The sequence below is a fragment of the Littorina saxatilis genome, linkage group LG12, assembly GCF_037325665.1.
Source record: "Littorina saxatilis isolate snail1 linkage group LG12, US_GU_Lsax_2.0, whole genome shotgun sequence".
NCBI classification, from domain to species: Eukaryota; Metazoa; Mollusca; class Gastropoda; order Littorinimorpha; family Littorinidae; genus Littorina; species Littorina saxatilis.
This window is the reverse complement of record NC_090256.1, coordinates 14,952,610-14,980,101: the sequence shown is the minus strand read 5'-3', so window position 1 is coordinate 14,980,101 and position 27,492 is coordinate 14,952,610. Positions and strand designations below refer to the sequence as shown.

Below are 27,492 nucleotides of genomic sequence, written 5' to 3'. Positions count from 1 at the left end.
ATCGCCAAGGGAGGTACGCAAAGCGTGATGACGTTTTACCCTAGTGTACTGCTGCCGAAATTCCCGTCCGTCTGCTGTTGAAAGTTTTGAAAGATTCTTTTGCACAATGCCACGCATAATCGAATGTGTTCCGAACTTCTCGGAGGGAAGAAACAAAGAAGTAAGTAAATGTTAGGGTACTGCAAAGTTAACTTGGCTGCCAGTGATGCTGTTTGTGGACAAAAATCACATGTATCTCACTACATTCCTGAGACTGCTTTCCGGTCTCTGACCTAGCACTGGCCTGCAGGTCTTATCTGGCCCACTTGAGATTATGCTTACACTTTGCCTGTACCCTCACTACTCCAGGCTTCAAGATTGCAGCAGAGCATACTCAATCTCTGCAAGTTTGTAATATTAAAGCGTCACTGGCAATTACAGAAAATAAACAAGTATGGAAAAATAGATCATTGCCATACAGACAAGCATTTACAGAACCTGTAGACATTCTAAAGATGCTGTGACTGTTTCTAATTTATAGAAATTCAGCTTAGTTGGAGTTATATAATATGGTCACACATAAAGATCAGGTGATATCATTTTTTACTATTAGCTGTCATGTTAAGTTATGGGCCGTTTGCATACTGAAAGGCAATAAGATTGGGTTAATGAAGTTAATCATTACAACTATTTCTCTTCCTCCAGGTGATAGAATCCATTGCCAATGCAATCGCTCACACCGAGGGCTGCAGCCTGCTGGATGTGGACCCTGGCATGTCCACCAACCGCACCGTCTACACTTTTGTTGGCTCCCCAGACGCGGTTATTGCAGGAGCCATGAATGCAGCTCGAGCCGCATTCCAGCTGATCGACATGAGAACGCACCAGGGTGAGTATATATGTACTGAACATGTCATGGGAATAGATGAGGGTGGGATCAGAATAGACTATTTTCGGAAATAACTCCATCGGGTTTGTATTGGTTGTGGAAGATCGAGTAACCTTTTCTTGCAAAACCTCTGCCAAACATTGGAGGGGCCGATCATTAGTGAGGGGTGTGTGGGAAATACACGGACGGGAGCATGTGTTTCCGACACTCCCGTCACTAGTGATTGGTCCCTCCAATGTTTGGCAGAAGTTTTGCAAAAAAAGGTCACTCTCCCACAACACATACAAACCCAATAGAATTGGTCTAGTACATGACATACCACTGGGCAGATTGGCGTTGTACTTGTGTCGTCAAATTATTGGGCCCTGTTGCTACATTGTCCTGCTCTTTTGACTTTGTCTATTTTGATGACGTGATACCGATACATGCACAGCCTGGTGGGAAACTTACGATTAATTTTCTTCTGCTGATATTATGACTGGGTGGCCGAGTGGTAACGCACTTGCGCTCGGAAGCGAGAGGTTGCAAGTTCGACCCTGGGTCAGGGCGTTAGCAATTTTCTCCCCCCTTTCCTAACCTAGGTGGTGGGTTCAAGTGCTAGTCTTTCGGATGAGACGAAAAACCGAGGTCCCTTCGTGTACACTACATTGGGGTGTGCACGTTAAAGATCCCACGATTGACAAAAGGGTCTTTCCTGGCAAAATTGTATAGGCATAGATAAAAATGTCCACCAAAATACCCGTGTGACTTGGAATAATAGGCCGTGAAAAGTAGGATATACGCCGAAATGGCTGCGATCTGCTGGCCGATGTGAATGCGTGATGTATTGTGTAAAAAAAAAATCCATCTCACGCGGCATAAATAAATCCCTGCGTCTTGAATATGTGCGCGATATAAATTGCATAAAATAAAAATAAAAAAATAAATAAATCCCTGCGCTTAGAACTGTACCCACGGAATACGCGCGATATAAGCCTCATATTGATTGATTGATTGATATGAGGAAGTCACTGAGACAGACTTCTTTCTTTAAATTCTTTCCCAGTTCCTGGGAGAAATGACAGAAAGTTTTACTTGACGTCATGTTTCGCATTATGACGTCTTCTTGAACTTTGTTTCGCTTATGACGTCAGAGATGTTAATTTGGAATACAGGGTAAAGACGAGAAGTCTTGGTTTGTTTTGTTCGATGTTGTTTGCCGTTAATAGATTTATCTGTTTGGACAGGTGAGCACCCGAGGATGGGCGCGATGGATGTGTGTCCCTTCATACCTGTGCAGAACGTGACTATGGAGGACTGTGTGGAGGTGGCCAAGGAGTTTGCTGAGCGCCTCGCCATTGAACTTGACATTCCTGGTGAGTTTGGGGTTGTATGTGAGGGTCTGATTCAGCTGATTTGATGTCAATGAGGTGAAAGACATGACTTTATGGACCTATTGTTACTATCCTTTGGTAAAAAAAATGTTTTCAAATTCGATTTCAATAAATAGACCTTTTTGGTTTCTGAGCAGCTCTCGTGAGATATCCGCGAGACACTTACTTACTTAGGCCCATTGCCCCCAGCGGAGCATAGGCCATTGACGACATTTCTCCATCACACCCTGTTATCCGTGAGACACACTCTTTGTTATACTTGTACTTGTACTTGTGCGACGTAGTAGGTTTATAGAAAACCTGTTCACCGATCTTGGTATGAAAAATAAGCTGCTGTGCTTGGGCTCTAGCATTGGCAGTTTGGGATGTATATATTCCTAGTAGGGTTCCAGTACGTGTCTAGTTTTGACTTGAAGGCGTTGACGGTGTCGACTGCTACGACATTGTCTGGTAGGCTATTCCAGTCAAGGACCACTCTCTCTGAACGTCGCGAGAACTTTGAACCCGAGCTTTTGCAGCTCGTGCGGGATAGCTGTACTGCATGCTTTGCTGTGCTCTGAAGTTTGCAAGAGCTTACGAGAGCTTGGAATACCGATAGGGTCTATTGAAGAACATGTGGTCATATCCAGATTTAGTCTTGTGTGAGCTTGGTTGCCACACAGCATATTCTTTCGGTAAGTGACATGACTTCCAAGGGGCTGTATCTGAAGTATGCAGGGGTGGGACTTTTCCGCGAATCCGCGGATTTCCGTGGACACAACTTACGAATTCCGCTGGAGTAATCTATTTTTCCGCGTCAAATGATATTTAACGAGTTTATTCTCAAATGGCATTTATTTCTCAAACAGTTCGGAATCATATTTGGTACAGTCTTCGCCTTTGCCTTTTCCGGTTTGCGAAACAAAATGGTGCACCGCAAAGACACTGTCGAACGAAGCAAATGTTCAACATTGGATGAAAGTTTGAAAAACAAGTGGAAATGGAATTGGACAGAGGAGAAGGTTCATAAAGAACTTATTGGAGAATTCATCACAGTATCTATAACTTGTTGACTGAATGATATGGAGAGAAGTGAAGATGGAACAGAACACTGGAGGCTTGAGAGTTAAATTGTTCTGACTGAAAACTCCTGATAACTAATAGTCATTTTGAGCTTCAATGCATTGGGGCGTCACTTGGATTATACTATTGCCAGTATTGGATTATGGATACATGGTTCATTACGTAAATATGCACCATTACAATGTTACCATTGTTGTGTGAAAATGTTTTTTGTTTGTTTGGTTGGTTGTTGTTGTTTTTGTTGGGGGAGGGGGGGGGGGGGGGGGGGAGTGAGGAGAATGTCTTTTTTACCTGATCCAAACAAGTACAATTTTACTTTCAGAATGCACAAGATTGCACAGATTTTAATGTACTATTTTAAACAAAATCGGGGGGGCATGCCCCCGAACCCCCCTAGAAAAAAGGGATTTCCTCTTTTTTCATCACAAGAGAGTCCCACCCCTGAGTATGCTAAACATGCCCTCGCTTGTTCAGATGTGTGCAGGAATTTGCTTGTGTACAATGATTAGCTGTTGCAACAAGTAACAGATATAGATATGCCTATCTAACTTTGCATTCCTTTTTGTCTGTAAACAGTTAAAGCTCCCTGTGTGCGCTCCCTTAGGTACATGTGTGTGTGGATGTGTATGGGGAGTGTATTAGACAATAACAATAATAGACACTCTATTGTCCATAAAATTAAGTACATGTACACTAAAACGAAACAAATGTAATGCCGCTGAGCCAACGTACATTGTTTCATTTCATTTTCATTACTTTATTGTCCCATCACTGGGAAATTCGGGTCGCTTCCTCCCAGTGGAAAGCTAGCAGCAACAGAGTCGCGCTACCCAGGTGTGTGCGTGTTTAGGTGCAATCAGCCACCTGCACTTATGGCAGAATGACCGAGGTCTTTTACGTGCCACTGTGGTGACATAGGGGTGGAACATGGATACCGTCTCTGAGTCTGCACATAAAGTTGACCTGTGTCCGTCCCGGCCCTGATTCCAACCTGCGACCTTAGGATCAAAAGTCCAGTGCTCTACCAACTGAGCTACTGGTTGAAATTGTCGTGATGCATTTTTAGTTGTGCAGTAACAAATAATTATTAACATGCCCATGTCTGAACTACAGTCTTAAGTGTATTTGTGTCACTCCAGTGTACCTGTATGGGGAGGCAGCAATCGATGAGAAGAGACAAGCCTTGCCAAATGTGAGAGCAGGAGAGTATGAGGGACTTCCAGAAAAGGTACGTGTTCGTGTGATGACTATCACTCTTTGTGAAGGTGTTTGTTGGTGAAACATGTACAGTACCTTAATTTAGGGAACGAGCAGGTAGAGTGTCTATGCTCTCCCTTGGTAGGTTGTTTCTTGTGGTGTGAATGCATGTAGCTTTCATTGAAATATTGCCTCAAAGGAATAATAGGAGCTGTGTTGAACCATAAATGGTGACAGAAAAATGATTAGTTGATGACTAACTGACCTACTCAATGGCATTGTGTTCTTTTATATTCATATCTGGTTTTTCAATTTCAGTTTATGAATTGATAAAGACTTCAAGAGGGGTTGGAACAAAAGTCAATCAATATTATTTCTGTTGTAGGTGATGTTTTCTATCCTACATTTTCTATCCTATCTTGGCACAGAACTCCACTGCAATGGACAAAGGCCTGATAATATTTCATGACAAAATCTTACAGCTGCAAGACCCGGAGTGGAAGCCGGACTTTGGTCAGGCGGATTTCATCCCACCATGGGGGGCGACCGCAGTGGGGGCGAGGAAATTCCTCATCGCGTACAACGTGAACCTGCTGGGCACCAAGGAGCAGGCACACCACATTGCACTGCACGTCCGTGAACAGGGATCACCCGGGGTGGGTGTACTGCACCACTCACCTCATCTCGGCTGTCTTTCTTTCTTCTACAGTGGAACCTCCAGTTTAAGACTCCCTCCAGTTTAAGACTCCCTCCTGTTTAAGACCCGATTTGTCAGACTTTCTGTTCATTATAACCTCTACAGAATTACTCTCGTTGTTGAGATTTGATTTTCTCAGATTTTGTTCAGGTCGAAGGGAGGTTTCACTGTACTTGGTTGGCCGGAGTATTTTGAGACAAATACACTGGAAATACCTCTCCTCTTCCCCCCTCCCCCCCCCCCCACCCCCTTCCCATTTCAGACTAATTTTTCTCAGATTTTCTGTTTATGATGTCCATGAATTTACCTCTATTTTAATACTCCCTCCCTTTTAAGATATGATTTTCTCAGATTTGTTTAGATCTTCTGAGGGTTGTTCCATGGTATACAAAACTTTTGTTGTCTGGATGTGTTTGTTCCTTGTGGTTGAGCAATACCTTGATAATTATGAAACCCTAAAGAGACACCACAGACTCTTTTTGACTCAACTGAGTGATTAGCGAGTCACAGGAATGCATGAGCAGTGGCAGACAGCTATCCATCAGTGAACAAAACACTTACCATTGAGGTTTCCTTGTATGTTTTTGGAGCTAGAGCTTTAAAACTGCACACACGTTCTGGGAGGGATTACCTCCAGGCAAGGTGAAAATCTTATGGCAGTTTGGCACCCGTTTAATGAACCAAAAGAAGAGATGGTTCTACCAAAAAAATAGATGCTTTCACCAAAAGAAAAGATGGCTTGAGTGACAAAGAATTAAAGTACCAAAAAAAATTTTGATCCGCCAAAAGAATTGCTGTCTGAACAAAAAATAAAATAAACTGGCAAAAGCAAATATACTCAGGCAAAAGAAAATATAATCAGGCAAAAGATTGACTACTTCAGGCAAAAGAAAATATAGTTTCAACAAAAGAAATGAATAGTCATTCTCCAATACAGTGAAACACAGTGTGAGTGGTGGTCATTGTTTTGACTCACTGATTTCGCTTAAGCAGAGGTGATTTGTGATCACAATTACAGGGCCGGACTAGGCGAAGAGGAGGGGGGGGGTTGCCAGTGGTGGCCCAGGGGGATGTCCCCCCTGGCGGCAGGGGCGGATCAGTTCATTTTATGACTGGTTTTTTTCAAAAGTATATTGTGAAGCTATGGGTGTGAAGGCGCAAAGCGCCGAGCCGACGGCGCGAAGCGCCGAGCCGACGGCGCGAAGCGCCTAGCTTGCTAGGGGGGTCCGGGGGCATGCCCCCCCGGAAAATTTTGAAAAAAAGGATGCAAAATGGTGCAATCTGGTGCATTCTGAGGATGATCATTACCAGTTTCAGGCAGCAGATTTTGTCATTGATTAATACCCCAAAAATTGAAACTCAATGTAAAATAAAGAAATGCATACCTCATTCAATATTTTTATTTTTTGGCTGGGGGGGCGGAAACCCTAGAACCCACCCCCCCTCGTTGTGGGGGTCAGGGGGCGAAGCCCCCTGAAGCTGACGGGTAGGTCATATTCTGAGATAGGAAAATGGTCGCTCCTTGCATGAAACGGCATAAAATAAGCAATAATAAAAAAAAAATTAAATAAGTAAGGTACATGTTTAGGCTAGGGGGGGGGTTGCGCAACCCCCATAACCCCCCCGGTAGTCCGGCCCTGACAAATTCAGCTGAATCAAGCAAGGAGACAGATTCTGTCAGTTGAAACTGGAGTTTGAAGGCACACCGAGATTGCCGAAGCACCACATCGCACACTGAAAATGTGGACAACAGCGTTTCAGTGGGCAACGTCACCAGCTGAGTTGCTGAAGACTGGGAACACGATCTTCGTGGGATCTTCAACACTGGAAAAGGAGCTCAAGACTGCCATCTGAGAGACCGAAGAAAAGGTTGAATCATCGTCCTGGGCTGACTTCGAGGAGTATGCCACATGTCGGAGGTCGGTGTGGAAGATTACAATCGACGAAAACAATCAGTTTTTCTGCAACTGTCCGGAGTTCCTCAAGTGCTACGTGTGTCATCATTCAATGGGCATGGAGATTCGTTTGGAGGTGACCAACCCCCCTGCCCAGGCCAAGACCATCCCAATCGGCCAGAAGCGAAAGTGCGGGCGCCCAAAGTTGTCGAGACCAGCGCTTATCAGGCAGTGAACACACTGATCTTGACTGCTCTGTACACTGATTTTATCATTATGATTATGATATGGAGTGACACTATTTTGTCTCTGAAAGTACACTAAACTTTATATTTTTTGTTGACAGTAGCTATTTTGTTGTTGAAATAAATCGGTTTTTTGTTGAGAATTCTTTTGCAAGTCTCATTTCTTTTTTAGGTAGAATCAATTGGTTTTTTGCTAGAAGCATCTATTTTGTGGGTGGAAACATCCGATTTTTTGTTGGAATATCTTTTGCTAACTAAGCAATTCTTTTGGTGAAAGCATCTATTCTTTTGGTGATTTAATTTATTGCCAAATCTTATTACAGTTGAGTCAATTAGGTTCTCAACATGACCAGTTGTTGTTTTTAAAGCCGAACATCCCTCTCCAGGGCACAAAGCCTTGAAAGCCACAGTGCAAAATTTAGTGTTTCCAGCAACATTGGATGCAGTTCAGACACCAAAAATAGAGCTACACCCTATGTTGGCCTTTAACCTTTAGCACTCCGAATTCTAGCCAGCATATACTTCCCCTGCAGCCACATTATTTTGCTTACCTAGCAACAGAATAACACCCTCTCACAGGCCTCCAGAGTCATAGTGTGAGCACGTTGTGTTTCAGCCGACACGCCTACCCAAGGTGCAGGGAATGGGATGGTACCTAGAGGAGGCCAACATGGCGCAGATCTCCATGAACCTGACAGACGCCGACGTCACTGGCATGCACACAGCCTACGAGGCCTGTCTCGACAAGGCAGAGGTCAGTCATAACGAGAACAATGTTTGTGATATATGCTTACAGGGAAAAGATGGTACAGGGGCTTATGGGTTGTAGTTAGTCCAGTTCTTATAGAAGTGGGTGTGTGTGTGTGTGCAGAGCTGCCAACTGCTACGATTTCAGCGTAGCATGCCACGATTTTGCAGCAATTGCTACGCTGCTACACTGCTACACTAAGCCCAAAACTGCTACGCTCAAACAAAAAATTACAAGCATGCAAAATGTCCACTTATCACTCGAAAATCAGCAGCAGTCAGTTAAAACTGCGCTTGTGATGGAAAGGTCTGATCCAATCAGGGTACGGTTTTGTCGTACATCCAATCGTAATGGAATACAGTGTCCTTAATTAGAGAGTGATTTCTTAGCCTAGCTAAAAAAAGAAGATCTCTTACAGATAATTCACCTCGGCTTAAGCATAAAAAGAAAGACGAACTGCTCAGCAGGAAACGAATGTCACCTGCCTGGCAGCGCTACAGCTCTTGTCCGCCATGTTGAAAACCACAACTCCGTGAAGACGGAGACACCAAGTTTACAACACAATTTACCAAAATGCAAATGGCGGCACAAGCTATAAACAAGAAGAATCTGTTACAGATAAGTCACTAGACTTAAGCTTAAACAACAGTACGAACTGCTCGGCGGAGAAAGGACAGAACTTGTCTGAGTGAGCAACTGCTCTTGTCCGCCATTGTGAAAAGAAAACGAACTCCGTGAAAACAGAGAGAGACATTTTCACCAGTGAACAGTTCAATACCAAAATTGTAAACAAGAAAGATCTCACCAACAGCTTAGCAAGATGTACCTAGGGTCCATGGCCTTCCTCACAGGAGGCCAAAGGCTGAAAAGCCTAGAAGAAGTACGAACACGTCTGAACACAAGCGTGTTGAAGTAGGGAATGACTATACCGGCGGTATGTACCGCGCATGCGCGGGCTGCCGGTGAGGGGAGGTAACTACCAGGGCCTTGACTTAAAGGTTTTGTTTTGTTTTGGGAGTTACCTCCCCCTGTTACCAGGGTTTGTACTTCAATGTCTAAGCATCAAACGGAAGTTAATGCCATATATGTGAGTTCGGTAAGTATATTAATTAAATGAAAATTTATTGTTGACATTTTCGATTATGCTTCTCTTTGGGCTTCACAGGGGTTGGCAGCTATGTGTGTGTGTGTGTGTGCCAGGTTGTGTGTGTGTCACGTTGTGTTTGTTAAGGACTGTGCAGAAAAATCTGGCATGTCCATTGTAGTGGAGTTCTGTGCCTGTGTGTGCATGTCGGTGTAAAACTTCAGATAACACTACGTTTATCATGCTGGTGCGTATTAAAGTGTATACATGTGCTTGTGTAGTTGTGTGTGTGCTTTCAGTATCGAGACAATATATTGTACTACGTTGCAAGCCCCTGGAGCAAATTTTTGATTAGTGCTTTTGTGAACAAGAAACAATTGGCAAGTGGCTCTATCCCATCTCCCCCCTTTCCCCGTCGCGATATAACCTTCGTGGTTGAAAACGACGTTAAACACCAAATAAAGAAAGTATCGAGACAGTGATGTTTTCCCAAAGCATTTTGATTTGGTCAATATTTCTGATTGAGTATACATGTATGTGTGTTTGTCTGTTTGTCTGTCTGTGTGTGTGTGCAGGAGCTGAACCTAGCGGTGGTGGGATCCCAGATTGTGGGGATTGTGCCGCTAAAGGCACTAATGGACTCTGCCGACTACTTCATGAAGAAGGACAACCTCTTTATTCTGGAGGAGGACCAGAAACTCAGGCTGGTGAGCAGCTAGAACTTTATGCGCAAACATACACCAGGGGGAGCCACTGAGACTGAGAGAGAGCACATACTGATAGGAGAGAGAGAGAGAAAATAGACATAAAGACAAAGTAAAGGCTTGTGATCAGCTAGGACATGTAGCGCTAACACACAACAGGGCTAGCCGCTGAGACTGAGAGAGAGCACATACTGATAGGAGAGACAGACGGATAGACAGACAAACATAGAGGCTGGTGATCCGCCAGGACAGGTAGTGGTAACATGCACAATGGGTAGTTACTGAAAGAGAAAGCACATACTGATAGGAAGGAGAGAGAAAGAATAGAAAAAGAATAGCCTTGAAGACAGGCTTGTGAGCACCTGGGACATTAGAGCTAGCATACACCAGGGGTATAGTTACTGAGAGATAGAGCACTAATATGAGAGTGAGAATACTGTATTATCTCTTTGTTTCATCTGCTGAATAGTACAAAAGTCTAATGCTTTAGTTGCATTGCATTATGATTCAAGCAATGGTTAAACAGTTTGTTTGAGTATGTTTGTCCCAAGCCATCCATGAGTGGACAGGTAAGAAAAGCAGATTTAAGGCTCTGGTGTCATTATATTATTTAAACTCTGCCACGTTTCTGTTGCAGGTTATCAACAAACTAGGGCTAAACTCTCTGGGAGCGTTTAGTCCGAAGGAAAAAATTATCGAGTAAGTGTGCGGTCTGGCGTGCGTATGTGTGTGCATGCATGCGTGTGTGTGTGTGTGTGAAAAGTACGAATCTTTACCAACAAAATCCCACTGTGGCACTGTGTGCACTGTGCAAAGGAAGCTGCCAGGCTGTTGATTGTTGGTGTGTGTCCGCGTGGAGGGATGCTCTCAGCCCACATACAACTTGAACACATCTGGGATGACTTTGCAGGTTGTACGTTTAGCCCACATACAACTTCAACACATCTGGGATGACTTTGCAGACTGTACGTTTAGCCCACATACAACTTGAACACATCTGGGATGACTTTGCAGGTTGTACGTTTAGCCAACACAACTTCAACACATCTGGGATGACTTTGCAGACTGTACGTTTAGCCCACATACAATTTGAACACATCTGGGATGACTTTGCAGACTGTACGTTTAGCCCACATACAACTTGAACACATCTGGGATGACTTTGCAGACTGTACGTTTAGCCCACATACAATTTGAACACATCTGGGATGACTTTGCAGACTGTACGTTTAGCCCACATACAACTTGAACACATCTGGGATGACTTTGCAGACTGTACGTTTAGCCCACATACAACTTGAACACATCTGGGATGACTTTGCAGATTGTACGTGGTGATGTGTGTAACATGATGGTGTGATGTACAGGTACATGATATGGTGTGATGTACAGGTACATGATATGGTGTGATGTACTGGTACATGATATGGTGTGATGTACTGGTACATGATAAGGTGTGATGTACAGGTACATGATATGGTGTGATGTACAGGTACATAATATAGTGTGCTGTATGTTTCAGGTACATGATATGGTGTGCTGTGTGTTTCAGGTACCGTATTTGACGGATTACAAGACGCACCGTTTTATAAACCGCACCCCCGACTTTTAACAAAAAAATTGGGACGAGCCACGTATAGGCCGCGTCACTATATTAGCCGCCGTCGAAAAAAATATAATCAGATCGTGTCAATCAATCAAAACCACCAGGCAAACGAAAGTACGGTATTTGGCGAAATCGGCTCCGAGAATAAACAAGTGAAACAAAGAAGAAAAGTGAAAAAGTTTGAAGAAAAATATCACACACACAATTTGTAACCAACACACACATGTAGTCCCGCCCGGAATAAGCTTTTTTGGGATGATTTACGACTTTTGCGCACATTTCGAGCAGACGAAAACACAACATGGCGGCTCTCGCTCCTACAACTATCGCGAGACACAGAAAAACGAAATCTCGCACGCGCGAGATCCTGATACATCCGGTGTTTCTCTGTACACTATCTTGTCACGACGACTTGTTGACAAACGAAGATTCGCGAAAGAAAGAGAAAAGCGCCGAGTCTTGAGTAGAGAGCTAATAAAGTACCGGTAATCGCTAATCGAGCGAAATGAAAATCCGCGGCGACTTCCATTAGGTGAATGCTATTCAAGTTTAGGTAACGTTTTAGCCGCATCTTTTTATAAGCCGCAATGCGATTTTTTTTTTTTTAAAGTCGCGGCTTGTAGTCCGTCAAATACGGTACATGATATGGTGTGCTGTGTGTTTCAGGTACATGATATGGTGTGCTGTGTGTTTCAGGTACATGATATGGTGTGCTGTGTGTTTCAGGTACATGATATGGTGTGCTGTGTGTTTCAGGTACATGATATGGTGTGCTGTGTGTTTCAGGTACATGATATGGTGTGTTGTGTGTTTCAGGTACATGATTGCAACTGACCCTGACGGTCCGCTGGTGACCATGGACCTCAAGGACTTTGTACTGACTGTCGGCTCTCGCTCCCCCACCCCTGGGGGCGGCTCTGTGGCCGCTCTCTGCGCCTCCATGGTCAGTGCTCAACTTCTTAGGTCTCCCATCCCCCGCCCCCCCACCGACGCTAGGCTCCATGGTTGGCTTAATTCGGTGTGAATGAGAAGTGTGACCTCACCTTATGGTTATCGCCATGGTTACAGGGGGCGACGCTAGGCTCCATGGTCGGCTTAATTGGGTGTGAATGACGAGTGTGACCTCACCTTATGGTTATTGCCATGGTTACAGGGGGCAGCACTAGGCTCCATGGTGGGCTTAATTTAGTGTAAATGACGAGTGTGACCTCTATTGCCATGGTTACAGGGGGCAGTACTATGCTCCATGGTTGGCTTAATTTAGTGTAAAGTGACGAGTGTGACCTCTATTGCCATGGTTACAGGGAGCAGCACTAGGCTCCATGGTCGGCTTCATGACGTACGGCAACCGTAAGTTCCACAGCCTGGACGGCAAGATGCGGGAACTGATCCCACCGCTCTACAAGGCCACGAAGGACCTCATCCCTTTTGTGGATGCTGACGCTGCCGCCTTCAGCGAGTACATGGTCAGTAACCACGTGAACAAGGTCTTTAGATGGATGTGTGAGGCAGTATACATAATGTACATTTAGATGGGCGCAGTGGCTGAGTGGTTGAGATGCCGGCCTCCCGTACGGATGGTCGCGGGTTCAAATCCCGGCCGCGTCTGGTCGGTTAAGGGTGGAGATTTTTTCCATCTCCCAGGTCAGTCTTTGGCAGGTAAGGTTAAAAGGAACACTGAACTGCGGATGTGCAGAGTAGGCCATTGTCACCAACAACAAAAACTACAGAACAGAGTAGGCGTCATGCTCATTGCAGAGTGTATTATAGATGTGATAGCGATTGAAAGTGTTATACAGATACATGTATTTTAGTGAAATTACAGTTAATTCTTATCATTGTGGACACAGCTATTGACACAGAGTGTGCATGACCTTTTGCAGGCAGTCTGATTAGACTGATGACCAGTGACCAGAGAAGTTAGTAACACTGTTTATTACATACTTAGTGTGCTGAGTTTTGTGTGACTGCACGGTGACTGCTGTACAGATTTCCCCTCCTCTCTGGGTCTGTTGCATCTGCCTAGTAGTTGACCAGGACAATGCTCTATCAGACCCTTCAAGACCTCTTGTGCATGTTCGCAGAGGGCCTTTTCCCTCCGTGTGGAGGTGATTTTTTTGTAGATTGTGTTTACTTTTGTGAATTCTTTTCCTTATGAAAATATTATTATTCTACTACCCCGTCAACCGCTGACTGTCATTTGAAGACAGGAAGTAGATTAGTAGGAATTAGAATTGGACCTTACAAGATGATGTCGCTGGAAGGTTTTGTGTGTGAAATCTGTTGTGTGAGGGTCATTGATCGGTCCTGTGTGTAGCAGCATTCTCATGGGGCTGGTGAAAGCGCAGTTTTGAAGCATGCAGGATTTGCTGTGATTTTCAGGCCTTTTGAGGCAAGCGTGTGTTACGGTGGCTGATGCATGACACTTAGCATTTTGCTATCAGGTCTTCTTTTGGGATTTGCATCATGCATTCTGCTCCTGGATGATTTTGTTGACTTTCATTTTATTCTAATTGTGTGACTGAGTTTGAACCCCAAAACAGACAAGAGTGCATGGTATATTTTTCAATGTTTACATATTATTACATGGAGACATTCTATTATGATGCTGAAACATTCTTTGTGAGACGTTCTATTACCCTGCTGACACATTCTTTGTGAGACATTCTATTACGATGATGAAACTTTCTTTGTGAGACATTCTATTACATTCTGTTATGATGATGAAACATTCTTTGTGAGACATGTTATTACCATGATGAAACATTCTTTGTGAGACTTTGAACAGTCAAGAAGCATGATATTATGAATTGTATTTGTCTGACTTGTTGTTTTTGTTGTTGTGTTTTTGACTTAAAACATTCGGATACAAGGCACTATGCAAGATTGCAGAGGTCACAGCCACAACGGATTCAAACCAGAAGTCCAAAACACAAGTTCAGCTTTGCCTCTCTTCTAATTAACTTTTTTTCTTTCTTTTTTTTGAGTCACTTGAGAAAAAGTGACTATGTAATCGGTCAGTGTTAGTCTGTCCGGCCGGCCGGCCGGCCGGCCGTAGACACCACCTTAACGTTGGACTTTTCTCGGAAACTATCAAAGCGATCGGGCTCATATTTTGTTTAGTCGTGACCTCCAATGACCTTTACACTTTAACGATGGTTTCGTTGACCTTTGACCTTTTTCAAGGTCACAGGTCAGCGTCAAAGGAAAAATTAGACATTTTATATCTTTGACAAAGTTCATCGGATGTGATTGAAACTTTGTAGGATTATTCTTTACATCAAAGTATTTACATCTGTAGCCTTTTACGAACGTTATCAGAAAAACAAGGGAGATAACTAGCCTTTTCTGTTCGGCAACACACAACTTAACGTTGGGCTTTTCTCGGAAACTATAAAAGTGACCGGGCTCAAATTTTATGTGAACGTGACTCCCAGTGACCTCTACACTTTGACGTCTGCTTTGGTGACCTTTGACCTTTTTCAAGGTCACAGGTATGTCTTGAAGGAAAAATTGCCTCATATAATATTCAGAACTGCGAAAGTGACTCGATCGAGCGTTTGCTCTTCTTGTTTCACAACATGTTTGTACTGTTAATCTATGAATTTCAATTTTTAGTTCTTTTTTGCCTTTTTTTTAATTTTAATTATTTAGTTTTCAGTTAGTTGTTTGATTTTTTTCCAGTTGGCTTGCAAGCTTCCTAAAGACACAGAAGATGAAACCAAAATGTGAGTTGTTTCCCTTTGAGGTTTACATGTTGTAGCTCACGGGCAAACCTTCACTCCTGCAGGTTAAGGGAGGGGTGGAGGAGAGGAAGAATATGGAAGACAGGAAATTGATTAGGGATGGGTTTAACTGTTTTGCTATGGTGATTCCAATGTGTTTTGGAAAACTCACTGAGAAGTGTTGCAGGACTGTAGTTTATGTGATCAACTCAGATGTTCTGTTCATACCCTCTGTAAATTTACCTCCATTAAAAGACTTGATTTTTTCCTATTTTTGATGGTCGTAAAGGTGGGGTTCACCTGAAGATATCATGTGTATACCTGTATACTTGCAGCCGTGAGATGGCAATGGAGAGCGGGCTGCTGACGGCGGTGCAGGTACCGCTGTGTGTGGCCCGTGTGGTCAACACTCTGTGGCCAGCGCTCAAAGAACTCGCTGCCATCGGCAACATCAACTGCAAGTCCGACCTTCAGGTAGGGATCGATACTTGTAGCTGTACAAAGCTGTAGTTTTGTGTGTGTGTGTGTGTGTGTGTGTGTGTGTGTGTGTGTGTGTGCACGGTTGTGTTTATAATGCTACTCTTACACTGTGCCGAATTGCCCTTGCGAATAGAATTTTCCAATAATTCACAATGATCGGGACATGGTCGCAAGACATTCGTGAATGTTCTTAACCATTCGCCACCATTCGTCTCTTGTTTTGAACATAGCAACATGTTCATAATATTCGCAAATAAGTCATATTTTTAACTTTTTGCAACGTACTCGTAATTATTCGCAAGACATTTGTAATCATCGCATTGTATTCGTAACGCTCGCAAGGCATTGGCAACCATTCGTTATGCCTGTCTTACACTGTGCCGAATATCCTTGCGAACATTCGTAATCATCGCAATGTATTCGTAATGCTCGCAATGCATTCGCAAACATTCTTTATGCCTGTCTTACACTGTGCCGAATATCCTTGCGAATATGGATTCGTATGCATTCACAATGATCGGTAGACATTCGCAAGCACTCTCAACCAATCGTAAGACATTCGCAAGGATTCGTAAGCCTTCGAATGGTCAATATTTGTCCTGTCCATTAGTCTCTTTTTTTTGGTGCCAAATACTACATGTTCATATACAAATTTCTTGCGAATGTCTTACGAACGGTTGCGAGTGCTTGCAAATGTGTACCGATCATTGCGAATGCCTTGCGAGCGCTACGAATACCTTTACGATGATTACGAATGGCTTGCGAATACTGAAGAATATGGCTTCCTTGCGAATATTAGGAGCATGTTGCTAATATTCGCAACAAGAGACGAATGGTGGCGAATGGTTGAGAACAGTTACGAATGTCTTGCGACCATGTCCCGATCATTACGAGTTATTGGCAAATTATATTCGCAAGGGAAATTCGGCACAGTGTAAGAGCAGTATTACGAACAATGCGAATTGCATAACCGCTTTATTCATAAAATGTTTGCAAGCACTCGCAAGGCCAATCGCAACGTTCGTAATACATCCGCAAGACATTCGTATATGGATATGTATGCATTCGTAATGATCGGTAAGGCTTCGAATTTTCAAAATTTTTTCCTGTCCATTCGTCTCTTTTTTGGCCGAATACAACATGTTCATATTCGCAAGGATATTCGGCACAGTGTAAGACAGGCATAAAGGAATGTGTTTGTTTCTATGTGTCTGGCTGTGAGGACTATTTCTTCACAGCAAAAGTTGAAAACATTATTTATTTAAAAAAAAAAAGAGTTGTCAGCAATCCAGCAATGTGTTGTATGATTTGAACAAGTTTACTGACTCTGAATCCTATTGAAGTCAGTCAACGAGAGTGTAAGCCTTTCTGCATAGCTGCCAACCCTCCCGGGTTTTCCGGAGTTGAAGAGTGCTGCTCTGTGTCTTTTTAAACAGGTGGGTGCAAGAGTACTGGAGACAGGTGTGTGGGGAGCCTACTACAATGTGATGACAAACCTCAAGGACATTAAGGATGAGAGCTTTAAATCACAGGTGAATAATCATTGCCCTGTCTTACCTTCCTTTCAGTCCCTCCTTTCAGTCTCACTTCTGGTAGTAAAAAGCTCAGTAAAATACCAACACCTATGATCTTTCAAGGGCAGAATATGATTATGAGTTTGTGTAAATGACAGTGTAAAAAACATTCAAAATGCTTACAGCAGCATCTAGGTTGTGAGACGTTTTTAATGTATCCCAGAATTAAGGTAAAACCATTGTCAGCAACAAGAATTTGTTTTTCGTCCTGCTCTCTTTCCACAATCTCTGATGTCATTTTTGAAAACTAGACTTCAACAAAATTTGATTAAAAGCATTGTCAACCATACTCATTTGTTTTACTTCATGCATTCTTTTCACAATTTCTAGTTTTTTAAAAAACCAGACTAAATACTTCTTATCAAAATAAAACCAAAATCATTGTCAATGGGAATATTACATTTTTCCTTTGTGCAATTATTTGTCTTAAGTTCGTTGACAAAAACCTGTTTCTTTCCTTCCTGATTGCAGGTGACGGCAGAAGTGGAGGGGTCGCTGAAGAACGCAAAGGAGGGATGTGCTGCCATCCTCCAGATCCTAGAAGAGCGCAAAGAATAAATGGAGATTTTCGTAGTCCTGCAGCCCGCTTGTTTTTGACTTTGGAGTACAAAGAGGCCAATAGTGATATAAAAGTTGATTATTGTGATATCAGAAATGTTCTGCTTGCTTAATTTTTGCTCAAAATGTTGATGAAATTAGATGTTGTTTTTTGTTTGAATCAGAGGTTTGCTGATTGTGGACACATGTAATGACTGTTGAAGTATTTAATGATTGTTAACATATGTTTGTTTCAGATAAAGTATGATTTTGTTTCTGATTGCTGACAATCTTTCATTGAAAAATGCAAATGAGTGCTTGGCTATTTTTTCCCATTCCATACTGCATTGGCTTTTTTTCAGACAGTTTTCCTACAAGAACTTGACTAGGGCCTGTGTGTGTAACTACAGTTACAGGGACAATCTGAAACAAATGAGGTAGAGCGCTGTTAACCATTCTGATAAGCATCGCTCCACGGCTATTGCCAGTTGTCTCTCTGACCGGACGCTACAGTCCTACGCGAATCTATCAAAACAAGAATACAGAGTTATCTCCCATATGTTTTTCGCGAGCACTGATCTAAATTTGAGATCAGTGTTCGCGAGACGAAAATGATTGCAGATTGGCCGACTTCGACAGTGATCTCCGTTCTGTTCTTCACAGTTATGATAAAGACATCGTTCTAAGGTCAAAACAAGCCAAAATTTTGGGACTGCTGCCGGAAGGAGACCGTAATATATGGTTTCATCACTGTCAACTGGTTACAGAAAAAATCGTCTGCTCCAGTGAGCGCCGAAACCAAACGGTTGATTATCACGTGACACTTTTGCCATATTTAGAGTTGTTTGCACAGTAAATACAGCCGCGAAAAATAGCTCGCTTGAAACTGTCTTACATATCAATTCCTTTGTAATTTAAAAATTACAAAACACCATGAAAAATCATTATCGACGATCGCGAATCTGCTTATATCAATAATACATTACAAAAAGCTCTAAATATGTAAAAAAAAAATTGGTTTCCTTGCCAGACAAGGAAACTCAAGGCATCCTGTCAGGGAGAGAATGAGCCGAACTCATTTTGACCTGAGTTCAGGATGGCTGTTAACAAGCATTGAAATGAACAAGCGACTTTCATCCTCTCTATATCCTTTCATCCTTTATACGGTAACAGGGTTGAAAAGGTTAACATTCTGTGTTTGTGTTATTCAGGGAAATCATACTTTTGAGCTTTACATCATGTTTTATGATAGCTTTACTCCTGGTCACAGGGAATCCTTTTTCTGAAATTCTTTACACATGCTGTTGGCACAGCTTTAAAAATCCTCAACCAAAATGTCCACATCTTCTCCTGCGTCTAGTATTATAAGTACAACTTAACATTGAGGCTTAATTGTCACTCCTATTTTCATTGTATGGTTATGATGTTGAAGTCTGTCAGTACAGTGGTGCCTGCAATGTGAGGCTTCTCCGATAAGAGGACACCTCCCAAGAAGGGACACCTGTTGTCCCTTTGACCTAAATACCCAGCACCTGTCATGACAGGCTACCTGCAATGTAGGGACACCTTTGCCCAGCCCCAAGCGTAGCCTATTATCACAGGTACCACTGTATGACAATTTGTAGCATATCTTTTATTTTGTATGCCAGTAAAATATCTCTTGAAATTGTGTACATTTACTATTTTACTCTTGCTGTTGCATATATACTTAATCCTTGAGAAGTGAGCTGCAGCCTAAATTGCACACAAACACAACATTATTGGAAGCAGACCCGTGTTTGCCACTTGTGTACTTCTGTCAGTATTACATTGCAGTTTTGAGAGGTGCTTTGTATTCTCAAAGCTAAAAGCATAAACATTTTGTATGCGTATTCATGGTACAATTAACTGCTGCTCTTGTTTTAATGACTGAAAGTGCATTTTATCAGCACAGTTTTATATTTCAGTGAATAACTGTCCACTTTCAAGCAGCTGTTAAAAAATGGCGTGTCACCTGTAAGCAGCCAAGTATGAGTATCTGGTACTCTTGCTGTCACCAAAACAAGAATTGCTATGTATAGATGTGCCCTTTTTTCCCTGAGATAAGTAGGATGAAGTTCAAGAAGTAGAATTTATGTAACTGCATGAGACTATGGTGAACAATTTGGAATCAGATGTAATTTTGTGTCTATCTGTTGTTGTTTTTCTTCTACAAACCTGTTCTTTCTTCAAACATGTACTTTGAATGACTATTATTTGGTTTCATGCTCAGCTGAAATATTGTTTACCTGTTAGATCATGAGTCTTTGGAAATGAAAACAAGTCGCGTAAGGCGAAATTACTACATTTAGTCAAGCTGTCGAACTCACGGAATGAAACTGAACGCACTGTATTTTTTCACCAAGACAGTCCAGCTTCGTCAATCCCCGCGTGAAGGAAATCGCTCACCTTCCACGTGCAAAACGTAGTGATATTGACACGCCAGATTAGCGCGGTAGCGTATTGTGCTAAGCAGGAAAGCGCGCTTTTCTGTATTCTTGTTAACTTTCTGAGCTTGTTTTGAATACAACCTATCATATCTATATGTTTTTGGAATCAGGAAATGATAAAGAATAAGATGAAATCATTTTTGGATCGATTTCTTAAATTTTAATCGTAAGACTAATTCATCTATTTTCGTTAATTGTGATCACATTTTAAGAGTAAACATGACATATGTACATATTTTTAGATTCAGAATGTGATGAAGAATACGATGCAATCAATTTTAAATCTGTTTGCGAAAAATCGATTTTAATGACAACTTTAATAAGCAAACTCATTAATTAAATTTTAAGCCTCCAAGCTGAAATGCAATACCAAAGTCCGGGCTTCGTCGAAGATTACTTGACCAAAATTTCAACCAATTTGGTTGAAAAATGAGAGCGTGACAGTGCCGCCTCAACTTTCACGAAAAGCCGGATATGACGTCATCAAAGACATTTATCAAAAAAATGAAAAAAACGTCTGGAGGTACCATACTCAGGATCTCTCATGTCAAGTTTCATGAAGATCGATCCAGTAGTTTTCTCTGAATCGCTCTACACACAAACACACAGACACACACCACGACCCTCGTCTCGATTCCCCCCTCTACGTTAAAACATTTAGTCAAAACTTGACTAAATGTAAAAAAGGTTACTTTTCAGCAGTTAACTGATATGGGCTGTTGTTATTTTAAATACTTATTTTAATGTTAACAGAGAGTTGATGAATAACTCGCGCCTTTTTTCCTGTGGCGTGCAGGTATGATCCGTCCATAAAGAGTTATGTAAAAATCCACACATATCTTGTATCTAAAGTACCTCCAAAGTCCTTAAAGACGATATGCCTTATTATTGTACCTTTTAAATATTATTTCTTTTAACAACTACGATGTCTATTTTAAAAGGCTAAATATTAACTTGTGAGTGGTCTGTGTGTGTAGTCTTCTTCTTCTTCAGCGTTCCTAGATCAGGCCTCAGATTTCCAGTCTAATATGGGTTATGAAGTTTGTGGTCGTGTCCAGGTCTTGTTTGGTGCCCCAGAGTTTCTCCGCTAGAGTAGCTCCATGCGGCCAGTGCTGTGTCCGTGCGTCTTGGTATAGGGGGCAGGACTGCAGGATGTGCTCTGGGGTCTGTGGGCCTGTCTCACATGAGCAGTCAGGTGTGTGCGACACCCCAAGGCGATACAGGTGGGCACGCAGTCGGCAGTGACCAGTCCGTAGTCTGAATATGGTGGTCTTCTGTTGACGTTGTAGGTGAGGCATCTGATCATCAGATGGGTGGCTGTGTAGTTCTTCCCAGATGTGTGTGTAGTGAAATATAGTGCACTGTGTGAATGCTTTACTGTCACATGTCAAGCAGTTGATAGGTAATGTGTAGGTATTCTGTGAACTTTCTTGTCATTGTTTTTTAATTGTAGCTTAAAGTGAGGCTGCATCATGTTGGTGTGAAAGCTTCTGTTTTGGGGCAGACATGTTTTTATTGTTTTTATTTTTTACATTAGCAGATGGCTTGCTTTGCTGCTGTAGTGCATTTATCGATTTTGATGGAAAGATTCTTTTTTTGTAAGTTTTGTTTTGCGTGAACAGTTAAAAGCTTGTTAGTTTTCAAAATGATTACAGATCTGTATTATTTAACAAGGCACATAGTACAGTAGTTTATCTTTTTTCTTCTTCTCATGTGTGAGATAATAAAGTTAATTTGACTTTGACCAGGCAAATTAGTTGTAAACGTCCTGTACCACCTTCAATTTTATTCATAGCTCTCATTCACTACATTGTCAGTTTTTGAACTTCTCCTGCCATATGCTGTGTGAAAAACAATGACAAACAGAAACATTTCTAAATCCTTTGATAACAGTTAACTTTCAACTTGCTACCCCCAAGCTATTCCTACCTTCTGTTGTCTGTTTCTCTACAGATTTGAATTCCAGTATATGGCATGTACCATGCCACCTCTTAGTTTGTCTTGACTCAATGTCATAATAGCTTAGATAGTGGGTTTTTTTTCCGGTTGTTTCAAATTGTTTTTGTATTGTATAGTTAAGTTTTTAGTTTGACCGTACAGTTGTGCTTATATATATTGGTCAGATGGTTTCCGTTGTCACCAATGATCCAGTAAAATGATCCAATAAGTTTGAAAGAACTCAATGAGGATTTCAAATTCCTCAGTAATAAAATAATGCATCGATTGAACACTGGATTTCCCTTCTTTGAGCCATGTGACGTCAGAGGCCGACAAAACTTCATATTTAGGCGGCCAGCCGAGACAACAAAAAAGTGCATGTTTGTGTGCGTTCAATCATAAAAACTAAAAGGAATTCTAACAAGAATCGATCGATACATACCGTATTTGACGGATTACAAGACGCACCGTTTTATAAGCCACACCCTCGACTTTAAAAAAAAAATTTGGACGAGCCACGTATAGGCCGCGTCACTATATTAGCCTCCGTCGAAAAAAATATAATCAGATCGTGTCAATCAATCAAAACAACCAGGCAAACGAAAGTACGGTATTTGGCGAAATCGGCTCCGAGAATAAACAAATGAAACAAAGAAGAAAAGTGAAAAAGTTTGAAGAAAAATATCACACACACAATTTGTAACCAACACACACATGTAGTCCCTCCCGCCCGGAATAAGCTTTTTTTGGGATGATTTACGACTTTTGCGCACATTTCGAGCAGACGAAAACACAACATGGCGGCTCTCGCTCCTCCAACTATCGCGAGACACAAAAAAAGGAAATCTCGCGCGCGCGAGATCCTGATACATCCGGTGTTTCTCTGTACGCTATCTTGTCACGACGACTTGTTGACAAACGAAGATTCGCGAAAGAAAGAGAAAAGCGCCGAGTCTTGAGTAGAGAGCTAATAAAGTACCGGTAATCGCTAATCGAGCGAAATGAAAATCCGCGGCGACTTCCATTAGGTGAATGCTATTCAAGTTTAGGTAACGTTTTAGCCGCATCTTTTTATAAGCCGCAATGCGATTTTTTTTTTTTTAAAGTCGCGCCTTGTAGTCCGTCAAATACGGTAAATGTTATTTGTATTTTTGACCAAAATATGACATTTTACACAGATCTCGACAGTCAATGTCCACCTCGACCGCTAGCGCGGTCTGGGATGAACACGGACTGTCTCGATCTCTGTAAAATGTCATATTTTGGTCAAAAATACAAATAACGTATATTATCATTTTTATCTTATATTCCATCAGTTTCCTTTGTAAAAGCCATGTGAGCCAAAAGCTGAAAGCATTTCATGATCTGCCATATAGATAGTATCTGTTGTCCCTTCAGTCACACACTCATAAACCCACATCATGAGTAAAAACATTATGCAAAGTTTAGGAGCAGGGCCGGTAAGAAACGATCTGTGCCTGCATGGGCGGATAGTATATTTATCCGTTAGTCATGTTTCAACCATTTCTAGTCATATAAATGTTTTCCACAAAAAAGAACTGATGTATGAAGTGTGGCAAATAATGTAATCATATTTATTCATAACATACTGCATTTACACCTATTTTGTGGAAAGACGAGTGGCTGAACTGTGAAGTTGAAATGTGTTATCGGTGATTGGGGACGAACTGTTTTTGTCTGACTGAATTTATCAGTGCTAGTAAGCTTATGCAATCATATCTAAGGAAGCTAAAGCTGTTCATGGAATTTGACCAGTACCGTATCAGTCTTATCTCTGTTTCTTTTTTACGTTTAAAAAACCCAAAGGATAGCATGTTTTCTATGTAATCAAATGTTCTGTTGTATTGTTGCCGAAACACTGCCAGCATGGTGCAATTCATATAGCCAGATATTGAAAAATTGAAGATGAACATTCAAAAAAGAAAAACACTTTTCTTTGCACTTTGCACTGAATAGAGAGGGTCACAAGCATCAAAGGATTGTACAACGGTGTTTCTTGAAAACATGTTTTGACCAGTATCGTAACACTCTGCGCATATTTAGTTTTCATGAGTGCTCATCCCTACGTATAAATCTCTCTCTCTCACTTAATTCTCCACACATGTATAGTTGCATTACATGCTTTCATATATTAATGCTGATTTTGGTTTACTGCACAGAATGAAAGCCAAAAGCATTTTAACGTTTTACTCAAGACATAATACATATATACAAGTTTTGATTTTAACATGCTCAGCTATGATTGTTTTGTTCCCTTGCATGTTACTATGATGTCTACATGCAATCAGTCTGTCTCAACATGATCTCACTTAGGATTTCACCCATATCTATCTGTGGTCTGTTTTCTTCTGGTTTGCTTTTTGCTCCAAAGGTCATCAGGAAAATTACGAAAAATTGGCTTCTGGCTTTATAACATGAACTCGGGCGCCATGTTTCATGAGAATAATATCCTTGAAATCCTCTGTCTTTTAAGGAATTAAATAAAAACTATAGTCCATTAAGTTGGCTGGCTGAAAATAAGGCATTTTGACTCTGTTTTTGTAAATGTGTGGTGACTGTCATGAAGTTTGGCCCACATTTAAAGCCAAACTTTTACTGCTGTATGTATGTTTTTACAATTCAATTTGCGTTTTTATATGTAGAAAATGTGATTGATGATGCATTTAATGATAAAATGATTTAACAGCATTCCAGATTTTCTAAGGTTTTTATGAGCTTGTTTTTCAAAACAGCACATTGTGCTTTAAATGTTTTGTGCTTGGCTAAAAGGATTGCTGTAGCATAGGCTCAGTTGTCGGTATATATGTTACAGTTAATCTGTGAAACCAGGGAATACATGTATTAACTAAACTGTTTTAGGTAATACATGAATTAACTGTTTTTTTCCGTCAGCTAATTCATGTATTACCTAGTTAATACACGTATTCCCTGGTTTCACAGATTAACTGTAACATATATGCAGGTAAGAGTTACGCAATAGTGTGTGATCCTGTCCTTTTATAGAAAAGCTGAACATTGATTTTATAACTACTTGGCCTAATTGGAACATTGTTTAACTCCTCTAACCAAAGAATGCTACTGCTGGATAAACATGAAGTTTGATCAGTGTAATTTATTGATCAATTACAGATCATAGTGATAAAGGAAAAATGAAAGTAAAGGCCAGTGATTTCGCTGTTACATTGATGTCAGACAAACACTTCTGAAATGTTGTAAGTTATGAGAAGGCCAACAAATAACACATGAAGTGTTAGAATATTAAGCAGGAATACTGACCTTTCTCAGATTAAAAAAAATTGAGTGTAAAAATATTCAGCAGAAATACTGAATTTTCTCAGAAAACAAAAGGAATGTTGTACTCGGCAACAATCACAGAAGTTTCACAAATGAAAAATGGAGTGTTTTATTCTTTAAACAATATTAAATTTCACAGAAGTTTCACAAATGAAAAATGGAGTGTTTTATTCTTTAAACAATATTAAATTTCACAGAAGTTTCACAAATGAAAAATGGAGTGTTTTATTCTTTAAACAATATTAAATTTCACAGAAGTTTCACAAATGAAAAATGGAGTGTTTTATTCTTTAAACAATATTACATTTTACAGAAGTTTCACAAATGAAAAATGGAGTGTTTTATTCTTTAAACAATATTAAATTTCACAGAAGTTTCACAAATGAAAAATGGAGTGTTTTATTCTTTAAACAATATTAAATTTCACAGAAGTTTCACAAATGAAAAATGGAGTGTTTTATTCTTTAAACAATATTAAATTTCACAGAAGTTTCACAAATGAAAAATGGAGTGTTTTATTCTTTAAACAATATTAAATTTCACAGAAGTTTCACAAATGAAAAATGGAGTGTTTTATTCTTTAAACAATATTAAATTTCACAGAAGTTTCACAAATGAAAAATGAAGTGTTTTTTTCTACAATATTAAAATTTCACAGAAGTTTCACAAATGAAAAATGGAGTGTTTTATTCTTTAAACAATATTAAATTTCACAGAAGTTTCACAAATGAAAAATGGAGTGTTTTATTCTTTAAACAATATTAAATTTCACAGAAGTTTCACAAATGAAAAATGGAGTGTTTTATTCTTTAAACAATATTAAATTTCACAGAAGTTTCACAAATGAAAAATGGAATGTTTTATTCTTTAAACAATATTAAATTTCACAGAAGTTTCACAAATGAAAAATGGAGTGTTCTATTCTTTAAACAATATTAAATTTCACAGAAGTTTCACAAATGAAAAATGGAGTGTTTTATTCTTTAAACAATATTAAATTTCACAGAAGTTTCACAAATGAAAAATGGAGTGTTTTATTCTTTAAACAATATTAAATTTCACAGAAGTTTCACAAATGAAAAATGGAGTGTTTTATTCTTTAAACAATATTGAATTTCACAGAAGTTTCACAAATGAAAAATGGAGTGTTTTTTTCTTAAACAATATTAAAATTTCACAGAAGTTTCACAAATGAAAAATGGAGTGTTTTATTCTTTAAACAATATTACATTTCACAGAAGTTTCACAAATGAAAAATGGAGTGTTTTATTCTTTAAACAATATTACATTTCACAGAAGGAAAATGCATGGTGTTTTCAAGTAAGCTGAAGTAAGCATGAAAGTTGCGTAACAAAGAACAGTCACATAGGCAGAAATATTTATTCACTGTCCGTGGAATGACATCCCGCCTTTCTGTCTTTACACATCACGAAAATGAGAGGAAATACAGCTGCAGGGTATTTGTACAATTACTCTGTTTTACCAAATTGATGTGTTTCTTTGTTTGGTGTTGGTTTGAACATGTTGATCTGTGCTTGCATTTGTTGTATTTTATGATTTTAATTTTTTTATTAATCAGACTGGCTACTTTCTGCATCTATTTTATCAGTTTTGTAGGAGACAATTCGAGTGTGCATTTTAATTGCAAAAAAAATTGAAGTAATCAACATTCTCACGTTTTGGTTGTTGAAAGATTGCATTATCATTACTGGTCACCAGTCTGTCTTGGTATGTCTGTGTATCCAATCGTTTACTCGTTTGTATCAACATGCGCTCATGTACTAACAAAAACTGAGCGTCCGCACTATGAGTGCAAGCGCGCGGAATGTGTGTGTGTGTGTGTTTGTTTGTGAACACAAAACCTAACCTTCCAGAACGTTCCTGACTGACGTCAAAGCACTCACAATAAAGACAAAAGCCCACTGCATGCAACTGCCTTCCAGAAGTCTTGGGGGTGTTGCTAAATAAACTAGAAT

General features: G+C 40.6%; 1 protein-coding gene across 1 annotated transcript; it reads left to right on the top strand.

The window, feature by feature from the left end:
• Positions 1-18: 18 nt before the first annotated feature.
• On the top strand, positions 19-27,183 carry LOC138981320 (formimidoyltransferase-cyclodeaminase-like). Its single transcript, XM_070354199.1, has 14 exons — positions 19-160; positions 685-868; positions 2,095-2,223; positions 4,443-4,531; positions 4,983-5,156; positions 7,954-8,091; positions 9,745-9,876; positions 10,511-10,572; positions 12,296-12,422; positions 12,784-12,945; positions 15,164-15,207; positions 15,540-15,678; positions 17,121-17,216; positions 17,730-27,183. The coding sequence occupies exons 1-14, from the start codon at positions 107-109 to the stop codon at positions 17,814-17,816; spliced, it is 1,617 nt and encodes a 538-aa protein (XP_070210300.1). The 5' UTR covers positions 19-106; the 3' UTR covers positions 17,817-27,183.
• The last annotated feature ends 309 nt before the right edge of the window (positions 27,184-27,492 follow it).

Coding starts and splice junctions, on each gene's coding strand:
- LOC138981320 (XM_070354199.1), top strand. CDS start 107: ATGCCACGCATAATCGAATGTGTTCCGAACTTCTCGGAGGGAAGAAAC. Junction 2,224..4,442: donor CATTGAACTTGACATTCCTG/GTGAGTTTGGGG, acceptor GTGTCACTCCAG/TGTACCTGTATGGGGAGGCA. Junction 10,573..12,295: donor CCGAAGGAAAAAATTATCGA/GTAAGTGTGCGG, acceptor TGTGTGTTTCAG/GTACATGATTGCAACTGACC.